This window comes from Thermobia domestica, chromosome 10, assembly GCF_964235325.1.
Source record: "Thermobia domestica chromosome 10, izTheDome1.hap1.1, whole genome shotgun sequence".
Lineage (NCBI taxonomy): Eukaryota > Metazoa > Arthropoda > Insecta > Zygentoma > Lepismatidae > Thermobia > Thermobia domestica.
Genome location: NC_137463.1, coordinates 65,347,451 through 65,363,596, shown reverse-complemented (window position 1 = coordinate 65,363,596; position 16,146 = coordinate 65,347,451). Strand labels below are relative to the sequence as shown.

Sequence of the window (16,146 nt, the reverse complement as noted above, 5' to 3'; positions counted from 1 at the left end):
TAAAATTGTACAATTATTATCACAGTCTTACATTATATGTAATTCATTTCAGGTTATGAATGAATACTTTGGAATAGTTGTAAACCATTTTGTAGCTTTTCTCTATTGTTCGTACATTTTTATTATATGTATTATGCGGCGGTGATTGACAACTTTTATATTTAAACAAAATATGACGTCACCCAGGCGTGAAGTACTTTCTATATTACCCTACGTAATTCCTCTTTAGTACAAGTAACTTTTTACATCGATCCACAATATTTTCGTAAACCTGATAAAAAGCTGTATTTCTAGTATGCGGAGGATCATTATCACAAGCAATAATGCCCCCAACTCTACCAAACATAGTTGCTCTACTGTCAAAATCAAATGACCTCACTAATGGCATGAAGAAACACGTTATAAGTAGTCTCTTTATATGGGTTCAGTATGTGATCAGGTTCTATTTCAGTCTGTATTTTAAACGTTGAGAAAACTGGAAGTTGTAGAAATCTACTTGACTTCAATTCAATTCTGTTTTCCGTACTAGGAAGCTGTATGGAGAAATTTTTATACGGATTCAGCTTATAAAAAAAGTTGCATCTTCGACTTTATTCTTCTGTTTCAACAAGTTATGTGATAGGACTTTCGGTTTTAACACTAAACTCACAATTTGAAAATATATCAGTGTTTCAAAATACGAAAATAGCTCAAGTCTTCGTTAAAGATAAACATGTTCAAACGGATATGAGAAGTATCTCACTTCTTTGTTGAAGGGAAACAACCTGAATGTTTTTTAACAATTTAACTTGTTAGTTAGTGCCACTCAAAGAACTTGAATTATAAAATGAATAACGGATTTTAAAAATATCTACTATCATCATTACAGATTTTTATTACTACATTACTTCGATGTAGTTCTATTAGTTGTTATGTTATATTAGTTTGATATAAGATTTTAGTTATGTAAATCCTGCAATTTATTATTTGCTCTATATTATTTGCTCTATAATGTTTTTCAGCTTGCAGTTCTTCATTTGGCTTTCGGAACTGTTGAAAATACTCTTAATGATGCAATTTCAGTAAGTAGGAGTGAGATTGTGTCAAATTTAAATATTGGTTAACTTAAAAATTGATTATACATTAAGGCAGAAAACAATTTCTCGTTGTTTGCTTAATTATAATTGTTAATGTTTAAATATATAGCTCTAGTTTGTCTTTATAATTATTATATCATTTATTATAAATATGATAAAAATCAGAATTACTACAGGCATTATCAGATCACATAATTCAAATATGTAATACATTGACAGCAGACGATAAATATTTTTAAGAAAATAACATGCATAAACGTTTACTTTCAGTTTTCCTGCAGCTAATACATCCGACTATGATGCGTTTGAATATATCTTTATTTCTTTTCCCTTACTGGTTTTCAATTTTCGAAACAAGAAGGCAACATTTTAAAGAATTTATGCTTGTAATTCTGCTCTTATAATATTAGCGGCTGGGAGAAAATATTAACGATTTTGTCGCGAGTATTGATATCTGAAACAGGGAAATTCATATGTTGCTACGTTTACTTTAATATATATATTTCATTTTTAAATTGCAAAAAATTCTAAAGTTAATTGTAGGAATATATGTAAAGCATAAAAAATATTATTAATAAGAGTTGAAAGTCAGTAACTGGTTTGTCGTTGGTATTGTGTGAAAAGAATTTAGTTTAGCATATATTAATTGCTGTTTTCAAACGCACACTATAACAGTTATAAAAATATATCTTATTTAATGTTTATGATTTAATTTCAATTCCTAGGAACTTGATCGTGTTGGGAAAAACTACCAGAAGACTTTAGTAGAAGCAATGTGTGCCACACAACAGGTACAATGTTTCCTTGTCAATTTAATGTATATATATATATATATATATATATATATATATATATATATATATATATATATATATATATTTGTTTATCGCTTGATATGTGTCAATTTGTTTGCCAAATATATATACACATATTTATATTTATATAAAGCCTTTACTAGTTCTTAATATATTGCAATTCTCGCAACTGTATATGCTTTAAAGAAAGATAGCATTAAGTACACCATTATTAGAAGAAAATGCAATACATCTCTACGTTTATTGTCATGATGTTCCTTTAATAGATATTTCGATAAAATTAACATGGCTTTAACATTTTATGAGACAGAAATAAATTTATTGTTTCGAAATCAAAGTTTCATCTATCTGAACTTCCTGACGCTTTTCCCGTTTATTTTGTGACCGCTACGATAAGCCCAGCTTTGATTCTTTTGTTTGCAATTTGTAACACATTACGTTCCTTAATACGTAATAAAAGTAGTAATAATAGTAATACCATGATAACTTCTGTCTACAGGTGAGTATATCGAAATAAGCTATCAGATGAAATAAGAAAGAGAGAGCAATATACTTATAAATTGTACGCAGTTAGTCCGTATTTAGAAGCTGAGTAAGATAATATGGAACTAAATATTGTGAGCTTGAGTCCAAATTAGATGTCAGTCAAGTTAAGTTTGCAATATAAGGAAGAATATACGAATATAAATTCGCAATGTTCATTATTCCATTTGATTCCAGTGAACTAAATTATATATGTTCACATATGTTTGTGCTTGCTATATGCTTCCCTACGATTAAAATAATGTTTATCCTTTTTAAATTATAACACAATCCTTTTAGTCATTCAAAGTTAAATTTACCTTAACTTTGAATGTCATTGTTTATACCAACCGAGAAAAATACATGTTGTCTTGTTCAACCCTTAACCAGGCCAGTAAATTCCATTAACGTTACCAGGCGCAGGGAGAATACCATACCTCATATGTTTATTTTTAAACTACTAATGTGGTCATGGTATATCATACATAATCTGTGATAAGTAATACTATAATCAGGAATGCCAACTAAATTAAATTTATCTACCTTTATATATTATCATGATTTCTTTTATGCAGTGCTATTTTAAAAATTATTTAGTTGAACATTACTGTTATAATACATATCACATTACTTATTTATTAATTTCTAATGATACTAATAACACCAGGATTGCCAAATACATTCAATTTCTTTTAACTTTTGAATCAATGACCCCTTTGTGTAACGCCATTTTGATTCCAATAAACATCTATTTGAAATAAACAAAGAATATTTTCCAGTGAAACTCTTATGAAACACATTCCACTGCATCAATTTTCTTGTTAAATAACAATGCAGAAATACCTCCAATAGCAATTGAAACCATAAAGTAAAATGCTGCCACATTATAAAGATTATACCATAATTCGCCTGGTTAACGGTTAAAATGTATTGATTTCTCGAAATGATTTGCGAAACGTAATTAAAATATATGAAATTTAGAAGTTACAAAGTAATTTCAAGGAATCGTACCACAACTTAATTGGTTATACCAAATGCATGTTTGTAATTTGTGCACGATGCATTGCGTAAGCTTGGCAAATTAAATTTTCATGATTCCTTAAAATCGTGGACAGCTAGGATATAAGTGTTTAATCAAAGAACAAAAGGCTAATAATTAACATACTTTAATTGCATATAACAATTAATATTTTATATGTAATAAAAGAAAATAAAACTAGTAGTAATTCAAAAATGTGATGCAACATACCTTATTTTTAAAGCACAAAATAGGTCTAACAACAAATAACTAACTTACTAATGACGTATATATATATATATATATATATATATATATATATATATATATATATATATATATATAATTAGTATCTTGTATTTTTAGTTTGCTGCACTGCTGTCAGTTCCAAGGGTGATTAAACTGCCTACATTACGAGACTTCGTTCAGAAGACGAGAACACAACTACATTCTGCTCTTCAACAAGATAATGTACTTTTTCCTTTCCTAATAATCTAATTGGGTTTAAGTACATTTTACATTTTACTTTTATATTACTTGAGGTATATCCAGCATCACTTATTTTACGAATAATGGTATGTAATAATCGATGTATATAATGTCTACTATACCAGAAATGTGAACTGTAAAAGTATATTTAAAAAGAAATGCATGTTCTACCCTTATTTTACTCCCAGGATTGTGTCTTTCTATTTGATGATCATCTGAAAGTCACTCATTAAAATATGAGTGCATTACATGATGTGCTCTGTACACAGATACTACATATCAATTTCACTTTATTGGCATTTGTTTTAATATAGCATTATTCAGCGTACCTGCCATATCAGTAACAATAACAAATCATTGAATTTGTTTTGTGAAATAAAAAGAAATAATATATAATGACCTAATTCAAAACATCTCGTGGACGGAAATACCTTTCGCTATAGTTTGTGTATACGCTATTGTTTACCAGTTAATGCTCACTCTTTGCTATTACTAAAATTAAAAAAAAAAACATGATAAGAGAGTTGGCCAATAATGCTTACAACTAATTTGGTTATCTTAACATTAATTTAAATAAGATTGTATAATTAACGATTTACAAAAAGTTGGGGAAGTGTAAAATCATGAACAAATATTTTGTTCTTTATTAGCTGCCGGTGTAGAAGTCAACCTGTACCACGTAGAGACGACATCCTTCGTCTGCGAATGTGTAGGAATAGTTTTGGGAACTTCTTGAAATTAGGAAGAAAAACTGTTCTAAAAACATATATGAAACACAAGGTAGTAAGCAGCACGGAAATGTATAATGGAAGTATGAATACTTTCATTTTATATTTTTTCTTCATGAGTCGAGGGAGGAGAGTAAATAAAATTATTGGTCTTGCTACAAATAAAAATTATCAAGTAATCTTCCCGGTTTCCGCGTGTCGACTACTTCAGAAGTGAGCATTAAAGTAGAAAATAATAAATTTAACTTAATCATAGAAAACTGGAATATACGAAACATATGATGTGCTAGTAAACCTGAAAGTTTAAAAGTAATGCTCTGGGAAGTGTGAGATATTATGAACACCATATTCTATTAATGTGGCATTGAGACTAAAAATGGTTCCGCGACAGCAACGAGGAAGGGAGTAGCAAGAAACGTAAAGAAACAAATGCTACAGTGATCGCTAGATGTTTGTAGAGGCAAGGGTAAATTGAGTCTCAATTCTGATAACACAAGTTTATATACTGAAACCTGACTGTAATGACAATGAAGTTGAAATAAAATATAGCGAGAATAGATACATATTGTCTGAGAAGGGAAAATGTAATATCAACGTTATGGTAATGGGAGAGTTTAACAGCATAGTAGATATAGCTTCGTAAAATGTGGTTTCAGACTAGGTAGAACAAATATAACGGGTCAGATAATAATATTTTCTACTATGCAACACATTCTGACACATGAATGTCTTAAGAAAAATAACAAACAAGCTGCAGATCAGGAGAATTCCAGAATATAATGTTACGATACTATACGTCGGAGGTCTCTGGTTCGATTCCATCGACGGACTTTTGGATATAGAATATCTACTTCGCTGGATGTTTTTTATTTTTTTTCTTTCCTTGGAAAGTTTAATTATGTAGTCTTAAGCTTCCTAGAAGCACTTTTGTATACCTTTGTGTTTTATTAAAAGATAAGTGCAATAGCAGATTCCTTTAACCTCATATAAAGTCACTACCCTTGTTTGTTTTTCTACCTTTGTGCAACTTATCAATTTTCTACTTGTGTCTGGCTACGTTTCCATTTCTTGGCAGTGTCACTAGTCTGCGTTTGAGGACATTGCTCACATTCAACTTATTTGTAAATATTTCGAGCGCCCAGTTAGCTCTTCTCTAGCTGACTCATTGGATTGCATCAACTAAGAGTTATTGTCTGGTAACTACGTCAACGATTATTAAGTGTGTATTTTGTATTTTCTACTTTTCGCTGAGGTTTAGTTTTGCACTTGAAATTCCTCAGAAAGTACATTTCAGGAACTGGAGGTGAATTCCCCAGCGTGTGAGGTCTTCGACTCTCAAACGTTTTGACTCATGTGACGTCACGAACACGGTGTTAGGAGGAGGAGAGTTTTGGAGTGACCATATTTGGTATTGAGGAAAGGAGGAGCTGTGGTTTGAGGCCTCAGTCCGGGAAACAAAACTAGATGGTGGGTGTTTCTCGAGGTACTTCGTTTGGAGTTGTAAGAACAGCAACGAGCCAGCGAGAGGGAGAGGAGAAGAATGGAGTTACTATCTTTGAAGAAGGTACAGTTTATTTCGTCGAAACAATAAGTGACTACGCCAGACTAATTACTCTTATACTTAATTTTCCTTTCCTTATCTGCTGCACTTTTAAAAGCAAATTTGAGTATGAGTTATGATTTCTAAATACCATGAGCTCCATTTCCCACATGCTTTAGTTGTAGAATTATCTTTCAGATGAGATTTACTTTTGTATTCCAGCGTAAGTTGCTGGTGGTGGAGAAGATACCCCCAAATCTAGTCATCTATCGGTCTCATAATGACCAAAGGGATAGATGAAATCAAGCTAAACATAACTGCTATTTAGTCATGTTTCATGGTGGAGATGCTACGTATAGTATTGTAACAATAAGTAACGTTACAAAAGCAATTACATATTAGTTATACAGCGTTTCAGGAATACTATAGGATACATGAGTCGCTCCCGGATATAGTCTTGGATCACAATCACCTTGTAGTGATATTGCATATCTGGTTAAAATCATTGAAAAAATGGGAAGAGAAATCGAAAATGGAAGTTAGAATAACTAAGCAATATTTTGAGTGATGTGAAAGAAGAGATTGAAGAACAATCTGCATAATAGGTTTTACGTTAGGTATTTAAAAAATGGGGGAAAAGCATAAACATATTTTATTAGACACATGCTATCTCAACATTTCCAGGATTAAAAAGCTACCTGGAAATCCATTGATCACTGAAGATATACTTTAGAAAATGGAGGAAGGAGAAAAACTGCTAACATCAAAGCATACAGAAAACCGAATAATGAATTGAGGTACATAGTATGATGGATATAGTATAAGAGAATTGCATAAAATATATGTATTAAAGACGAACGGAGCATACGAATTCTACACGAAACAAATATGTGAAGACATAAAGGAACTGGACAAAGTTATGGTTATTATCTGGCTTTAAGTGGCAGGCAAATCTAGCAAAACTGGAATCAAATAGTATGGAAATTTAAAAAGGAGTAAGACAAGAATATTTATGTCTCCTCAGTTATTCTGGATTTACAGTAATTATTTAAGAAAGGAAAGATTAAAAGTATTGAAGATTTTAAACTTGGAGGACAAATGGTTAACAAACTCAGGAATGCAGATTATACAATTATTATTCTAGAACTACATAAGAATTACATAAGATTATGGACTAAATATTTAACAGTGAAACACCATATGGAGTGTAAATATATGTCAAAGGACCCCAAAAAATTAAAATCTCCCTTAGAAATGCAACCTTAAGGGTTAGTATAAAACAAACTGAACATGAAAAGGTTGATCATTTCAAATAACTCAGGAGTAGTATGCCTGCAAACTGCACGAAAGAGATAAGGTCAAGAGTTGTAGCTAAAGCAGCTTTCAACAAGAAGCAAATACTCTTAACTAGTAGATTTAATATTGGACTAAGGTAGAGATTGGTCAGGTGATATATTTAGAGTATATGGCTGCATGGAACAGAGATTATGACATTACGAAAGTTAGTCTAAAACATTCAGAAAGCTTCGAGATGTAGTGTTGGAAATATACAAATAAAATAAAATTTACAAAGATAGTAACAAACGAAGATTTAAAAAAAATAAGTATGAGAGTATATGGCTTTTATTTAACATTCTCCATGCAGAATTTGATTGGACACATCTTCAGAAAAACTGTCTTCTTCATGCCACCATAGAAGGAAACATGAAACGAAACAGATGTTTAAAAAATAAACGAAAATATTGGGAGTTAGAAGAAGAAGCTAAAGATCGAGAAAAGCGATAGAAAAATTTCGAGAATCAAACACATTAGTTCAGGAGTTGACAACTGGCAGAATACCTAATGATAATAACACTAGTTACCAACAGTGTTTATCTGATCTTGTGCACCAATTAAATAATCAAAAATGTTAGTGTTCATTACAATAAATAAATCATATGCTATTAGTCATTAATCTCAATAGTCCTTAATAAAAATATAAATCATCTAACTCAAGCAATGATTTTGAATTCCACATAAATAACAGTACTTCTTTGTAGAAAATTTATTGAAAACTTACCTAAACTAATTACTCTTAGCTCATAAATGATACATATTTTCATCGTGTATATAAGTATTTCCATTCAAGTTTATCAAATATCAAATACCAGCAAGAATTATACAAACGACTTGAATATTTAACCTATTTTTGTTACATAAATATTCGTCCAAGGCTGTCTAAAATAATACGTACTATTATTAGGAAATATATAATATTTCCTAATTTTACTTCAACAATATTACTCCAGTGTTCGATTATGCTTATTTTGTAATGATCTATGGATCTTTTTAGGAAATGGTTGAAAGTTTTATCCTTGCAATAAGGTTTGCGCCGATTCTACTAGGAGTAAGTATTATATTCTTAATTTTTACTATAATAGCGATTGAATAATGTATCTAATCTATTAACAAAACGTGTGTTTTACATTGAATTAGCATGTTTCTAGCAGAGTAATGTTTACATTCATATAAAGTCTACACAATAATTTATACTAATGTTAAAAATTCAAATTATTCATATCATTGCAAATTGTGTGCAAATTGTGTTGCATTCATATGTGTGCAAATTGTGTTGCAATTTAGTTATTTTTGTTAAATAAAATTTTTTTTTTCGTTAAAATAAAAATTATATGAGGACAATGGTGTTTAATAAAGTTTATTCATTTGTCTCTATGATATACACTCATGTCCAAAAATATTGTCGAATGTCAATAAATATGTTGTAGGAATATAATTTGATAATGAACTCACCCGGTATTTATTATAACGTTAGTACGCGTATAATCGGCAAATACGTGCATTTGGCAAATTCCTTGTCAAAAGATCACTAAATAAGAACAATAAAACGAAAATAAAACTTTCTTATCCATTTACCAGAACTTTGTTTTACTAATTTTAATTTCCGTATTTATAATAAACGTCTCTCGATTATATGCATAGTGTCAGTATTAAACATACCCTCAAAAATCATTATCAAATTATATTGTTACAAAAAGACAGTTATAAATATGCGGCAATAATTTGGACATGAATGTACAACTGGCGATAAAAATAATTTTCCTTAAAGAATGCATATATTAGGATTTAATGTGACAGCAACAATTAACAATTACTACGTTGTCAAATGTGATAGTGGTGAAAAGTACTAGTTTGAAAGAAATGCAATATATAACATCTGAAGCTACGCAATTTGAAATTTATCTTATCCATTCAGTAATTTATGTCTTCATGCAATATTTTTATACGTTCGAATCCAGTGACAAATATATTTATTATAATAGTTTTTCAGTTCGTATTAAAGTTTGGTTATCAACTTATTGATGAAGCGGACAAACGTTGAACAAACGATGACAATTGTGTAGCCTAACTAGTGTTTTAGATACTGTTTCAATGTTGCGAATGCTAGTTATGCTGTCATGGTTACCAGAATCAAATTTGAATATGCGTTTGCTATTATTTTTTATATATTGTACCAATTCAAATTCGATAGTACTAGTGTCTTATTTTACAATATAAATTAAATACAATTCTCAATATATACTTTTTAATAATATTAGAGCATTATTATCGTAATCTTTCCAAATCATTTCAGGCTTTCTTGACAAAAGTTTCAGAAGTGTACAACACTAATTCTGCACAATTTTTAGTTTCGCATGATGCATCTGAAGTAAGTACTATCCGTAATTCATAATGCCAATTTTATGTTATTTAGCAGATATTCATTAAATGTTTTTTTTCTATCTACAACAAAATAAGTCCGTATATACAGGGATTGTACAAAACAAATATAAAAACACTTCATACAGGACACGTAAGATTGGCCCTCCAATGTACAACACGTGTAGCGTTTCTCGACCGTTTTTTTTTTTTTTTTTTTTTGTTTTCAATGTGTCATGTGGACCTTCATCTTCCACCAGCAGTAAACAGTTTACCTGTGAGTGTCGTGGTGTAAAAGTGGTGTGGTAAAATGGGTCTTGACATACTTCCAAAGAGTCATGATCGTTCCTTCCCGTCTGTTTGGAGCTTCAGTGGCAACAGTGGCGAACATTGTGGGAGTATCGAAGTGCACTCTGTCCAATGTCATTAGAGGTTACACAGTTCATGGCCAAACGACGTCTGTAAAGCACAATAGTGGTCGAATGCTGTCAGATAGGAACCGGAGGGCATTAAAACGGATTTTGGCAGCTAAAAAGAAGACCTCTGCAATGAAAATTACGTCTGAACTCACTTCAGAAACCTGTTTCATCGAAAACAGTGCGACGAAAACTTCATAAAAGGAAAATTCATGGCAGAACCGCTATTGCCAAACCCTTGGTCACAAAAGAAATGTGAAGAGGCGTATCCAGTGGTGCAAGAACCACAAGCCGTGGATTCATGAGCAGGGGAAACACAGAATGTGGTCAGATGAATCGACCTTCACCTAGTTTCCAACAGCCGATCGTCTTTAAGTGTGGAGAACACCGTCGGAGGCAGATGATAGAGACTGTCTGCTCTCAACTGTAAAGGATGGGAATGGATCTGTTACAGTATGGGACGTTACATTGTGGTTTGCTGCAGGTCCCATAATAGTTCTACATGGAATGATGGATGGTAAGGCATATGATGCCATTTTGTGGGACCAGGTTCTACCCATGGCCTAAATATTGTTCTCTGATGCTGATGGCACCTACCAAGATGATTTGGCACCCTGCAAAACCGGTGAAATAATCGTTTGAGGACCATGATCAGGAGCTATCACATTTCTCCTGGGTCCCACAATTACCAGATCTGTACATCATTGAGCCATTGTGGTCTGAGTTAGAAAGACCGGTCCGGTCCACCCTCCACCAGCATCTCTTACGGAACTGGAGCATATTTTGGAGGAACAATTTTACAAAATTCCACACACGACAATTCAGGAGCTGTATACGTCCATTTCATGTCGGATCCAAGCGCAAAAGGAGATCCCACACCATAGTAGATATGATTTTCACACTTTTGCAAGCGTTTTATATTTTTTTGTTCAACTCCTTTACGCTGTGAATTGTAACAAACATATATCTAGCATTGTAACTTATAATAGACAAGTGTCCAAAGCTTAAACATAACGACTTTTCGATAATATAGGGCATGAAGAACGTAAAGAAGCCATAGCGAATGGGACCACTATACCAACCTCTCATACGTAGAGGATACACTAACACGGAAGAGGTCAAATTTAAAAGAAAACATGTTAGAAGGGGTTAGACAACACAAACCCAAAACTTGGTACTAAGATGCACATAGCACAAAAGCTTTATGAGAAGCACTGGCTGCATTGAAAATACATTAGTATGGGATATGTTCTCCTGGAACAGACATTCTTGTCTGACCAATGCTTAAGATCAGGTTTTTGGAGAGCTCTTCGTGTATCTGATTCCATTCCTCACGAAGAGTGCCTGGTACAGAGTTCTTGGTGTGTCCCGAGTGGCGGCTGGTGGGTTGCAACATGTCTTTCTAATTCATCCCAAGTGTACTTAATCGGGAATAGATCCGAAGATAGTATGGACCACTCGATACGTAGGAGATTTTCTGTCTCTAGATATTCTTCCCACAATATTTCTCGATGGGGTCAGGCATTGTCGTACATAAGCAGGAACTCTGGGCGAACTGAGCCCCACAAAAACAGCACTTGGGCATATAGGGAATTGTTTCTGTACCTCTCACCATTGATGGACCTTCATCAAAGATGTGCAGGTCAGTACGGCCATTCCGTATAAAGTCTACTTAGGTAAGTACGTCACTACGGCCAAACATATTCCTTTCCACAATGTCCGTGGGATGTAAGCGCTGCATCTATTTGTGACAATTCAGAGCCCGATGGAAATCGGTATCGAACTGCAGCAGGATTCATCCGTGAAGAGTACGCTGCCTCATTCGTTTATGGGTCCACTAGTGATGTTGTTGACACTACTGTACAGTCACCCACAGAAGTACATGGACTCCAAGTAATGAAATTATAACAGTCAATGATCCAGATACGTATGTGAGTGACTGTAAAGGTACCCTTTCGTATCTTTAAGTGGAACGCATAGAGAGTGGTCGTTGGGCATACAGCTTACTGGCTCTCAATCTCTGCTACACAGTTTCTTGTGACACCCTTAGCCTTAAGGCGCTTCAATCTCCACTGAGGGTTGTGTTGGAGGTATAGTATGATTTCGACGCGCAGGTACGGATATGTGTCGGTCCTATTAGAGGCTGACATTCGTAAACTCTCTACACGAGGCCTACGAATAATGTCTGATATGACGATAAATTGTTTCCACAACCTAAAGAGGACTCCTTCTATTGCTGTCCGTTTGGCACCTTTTTTCCAAGCCTCCGCTAAATTGGCTTTGATAAACGTATCCAAATGACGTCTTTGTGCAATATTCGATTAATTTATTGCAACATTTTAACTTAGCAGTGCTCTCCGCTTACTACAACACTCCACCAATGCACACACTGTATACGCCTATTTCAACTACAAGTACTAGTGATTGATTTCTTTCCATACGAGATCAGGCGGACATTTGTCCTAACCGGTCCAATGCTTCTCACAAGCAATATATGTCATCCACCATAATTCGTAAAAACGAAATGAAATCTTTAGTTTTACGTCCCACGATTATGCTGGTTAGACTAAAGGAGACGGTGATGATGAGAGATGAGTGAAATGTTAGAATAAAGAAAGTGGGAGGAACCGGGAGAACCCCGTTTAAAACCAAGAGCACGCTGTTTGTCAACTCCGGTGTCCACATGGCGCTAGCTGGCATCGAACCAGGAACCGCAAGCACAGGATGTGAACGCTCTACGACTGAGGCACCGCGCCCCCATACCATAATTCGTGTGCTCGCGATTCCCTTCCAGGGCACTACATGCAACTTCTTCCATTATGCTTAAGTTTTGGACAGTTGTGTAATATAAATATCAAGATTGCGCCAGTTCAATGGTGGAATAATCGGCTCTGCCAGTTAAGTTTCTTGATTGATTTCAATCTCCGACAGGTGAGGTTCACAGTGCATAAAAACATTATAATGCGTTTTTCCGGGACTATTTCTTCTGTTCCTGCATTGATCATTCTGCTATTACAATTAATTTCGTTACCACCGTCTCCAATAGCCACTTGGGTAGTAATGAGACATTAAACTTTGGATATGTGTAAGTAATAAATACTTCAAATTTCAAGTTCTAAGTGATGACATTGATAATATTTAAGTGTAATGAAATGAAATCTTTAAGTTTATCTTCTCATATTTATGCACTTTAGTCTATAGGAGATGGATGAGTGAATCAACTGAGCGACGGCGAAATACCTAGGTAGTTGAGAAATGATTATGTCAGAGAGAATTCTAAGAAAACATAAGTACTGCAAAGAAAAATCAGGCATGATGCTGTCAACCACAAATTAACCAAGCCGGAAATCGAAAGAGGAGCTGCACGCACCAGAGAATACCATTCTACTACCGATGCGCTATGCCTTCACATTAATTATTTAAGATCAATTTTATTTGAAATTCTATGGAGCATTTTTTGGGGTTCCAAATGTTCAATATATCTTATAAATTACATTTTTAAAATAATCTAAGATTCTACATAAATGATGAAAAATAAGAACTATTAATATATATATATATCATTATGTGTGAAAGTTAAAGTTTAAATAATATCAGAAAAGGTTTTAAGCACTTTTACGAAGATTCATACATTCTATATTTTACAGTTATACAGAAGGCAATACGAAGTTAACGACCAAACGTTTGTGGCGTCCTTGCTGCAAGCTGACCTTCTGGTGAATCTTGCTTTTGGAAGGGAAGTTAGAAACGAAACCGTAAGTAGTATTATTATTTATATTTCACTGAATATCATAATTACTGCAGATTAGTACTTAATGTATTTCAAATACTCTATTTCGTTCCTGCTTTTCTTATTGTATGTTCTTTAATTATAGTATTATATAATCCTGCTTTACTAGTTCTTTAATTATTTATTATTTAGAATTGAATAAAGAGAAATATTTTAATATGTGTAAGATCCTGGTTTCAGTGAAGTCATTAACACTAGAACTACCAGGAGAGTAATTATACAAGAACTACCAAAGGGGTCATATTGACACCTTGTGTTTTAGGGTTTTTAAGTTGAAATTTAGCGCTCCTTTGGCAACCAAGACTTGATGAGATTTGATATAAAAATGTATATACTTTAGAATCCACACTAGCTTTAACCAGGTATCAAACCATGGTCTCCCAAAATGCTGGACAATATTTGAATAAATGTAAACTTGAAATCTTAAGGATAAATTCAGGAACATTTATTATACCAATAGGTTACGCCTATATTTAAAAATATAACATGTGAGCATATAAATGAGTACAAGATTTAAGAGTAAATCAAACTTTTAATAATAGTATTATGTTGAGGCATGTAGGTATAAATTTCAATGCATTGATTCCGATACATGTCCTGATTTGGCACCTCTTCCTTTTTCCGGTAGAAGTTGTTGATGCTGCTAGCAAATCTTTCGAAACACGTTTTTGTCTCTCTTTTTCAGAATGTTCTTTTGCCAACTTGAGAAGTCAGAACTTCTCCAATTTTCTGTTACTAATATGCCTATTTGTAATATACTTGTATATAATATGAGAGTTTACGGCGGCAAAACCAAGTAAGTTATAAAAGAGCTATACCGGCCATTTTCTTCTAACAGCCTTCACAGAATATTTACTATCCATCTGGTCTACAATCTCTCTACCAATTTTCTGCCTATTATAAAATCATTTTCAGTTTTCTTATTTTCCTGACCACTCATTACATGTACGTTATTGTTAAGGGTGCTCAATATCAGTACTCTTTTCTTTTTCTTTCATTGATAAGTGGTGAGTGTAATATTTTCCATGGTTTTGAGTAGTCTTTGGTATACAAATCTGTATTATGGAAACGTATGGAAGCTGGAACTTTTCTCCTGTTGTTTTGAATAGTACCAAGCAAATTTATTCCGTTAATTTTTAGTTCCCTTGCAAGATGTAGAGACGTAAAAATGTTATCTCAAGTTACAAGCAATCCTGATTTTCAAAAAGATGCAAAACTACATGTTCTGTAAGAGGGATGTTTGTTTGCCACTTTTCATGTTTTCCTAGATAAGAAAAACTATTTACTGTATCTTTGTTCTTCTCTTCAACAAGCATCCAAAATTTGTCGCCAAATTTATCCGGCTTGCTATCCATTAACTGAATAAATGGACCGCGAGATTTTATTGGAAAGAGCCACTCACTAATAGTGCAATAATTATGAGGATTGTAGTATGTCCTGGAATTTGTAATCAACTGATACTAAATATAAGAAAATAAGCAAAACCTGCTAGTTTTCTTCTTTCACTCTTCTTAGATGTGAGATAAACTTTATAAACCTCATTATTTCTTAAAACCTGTTTCTGGGCATGACATTCCGAAAGAAGCTGAAACCCAAGATTTCCAGACCAGAGACACTTTACACTTAACGCTCTTCATTGCTCCACGGAAATACATGATAATAATTGCATCACACTCATCGAGAGAAATTGACCAGTTAGGATCATCTAAAAACTCAACTTCTGTGCACTTCTTTATATTTCTTAGTAGAGGATTGGTTACAATCAGTCTGAATGCACTTGCACCAGCATCATCCATATTACGTATAACGAGTGATGTGGCTTCTAGTTTGATACGAAATATGTTATGTGTTTGTAATCTTCCGCATGTCTTGTTGTTTACATCCACTGTCGTCTACGCTGTCTGATCTGGAGTTCACTAGGCCTACCAGTAATATCAGTAGAATTCCCTTGCTCAGATTCTTCACTTGAATGATTATTACTAGAATCAGAATGAGTATATTGGACTCCTTTCTCATAACTACTGGAACAATCTTATTTTTCAAGATATGTAACATC

The 16,146-nt window shown here is 33.2% G+C and overlaps 1 protein-coding gene across 1 annotated transcript in view; it reads left to right on the top strand.

Moving 5' to 3' along the window:
- Positions 1-16,146, top strand: part of LOC145661491 (uncharacterized) — a 159,234-nt gene that overhangs the window by 11,846 nt on the left and 131,242 nt on the right. Inside the window, exons 5-10 of the mRNA XM_081726808.1 lie at positions 1,002-1,061; positions 1,802-1,867; positions 3,798-3,902; positions 8,521-8,574; positions 9,820-9,894; positions 13,948-14,055. Coding sequence (XP_081582934.1) covers positions 1,002-1,061; positions 1,802-1,867; positions 3,798-3,902; positions 8,521-8,574; positions 9,820-9,894; positions 13,948-14,055 — 468 coding nt within the window. The remainder of the gene's footprint in view (positions 1-1,001; positions 1,062-1,801; positions 1,868-3,797; positions 3,903-8,520; positions 8,575-9,819; positions 9,895-13,947; positions 14,056-16,146) is intronic.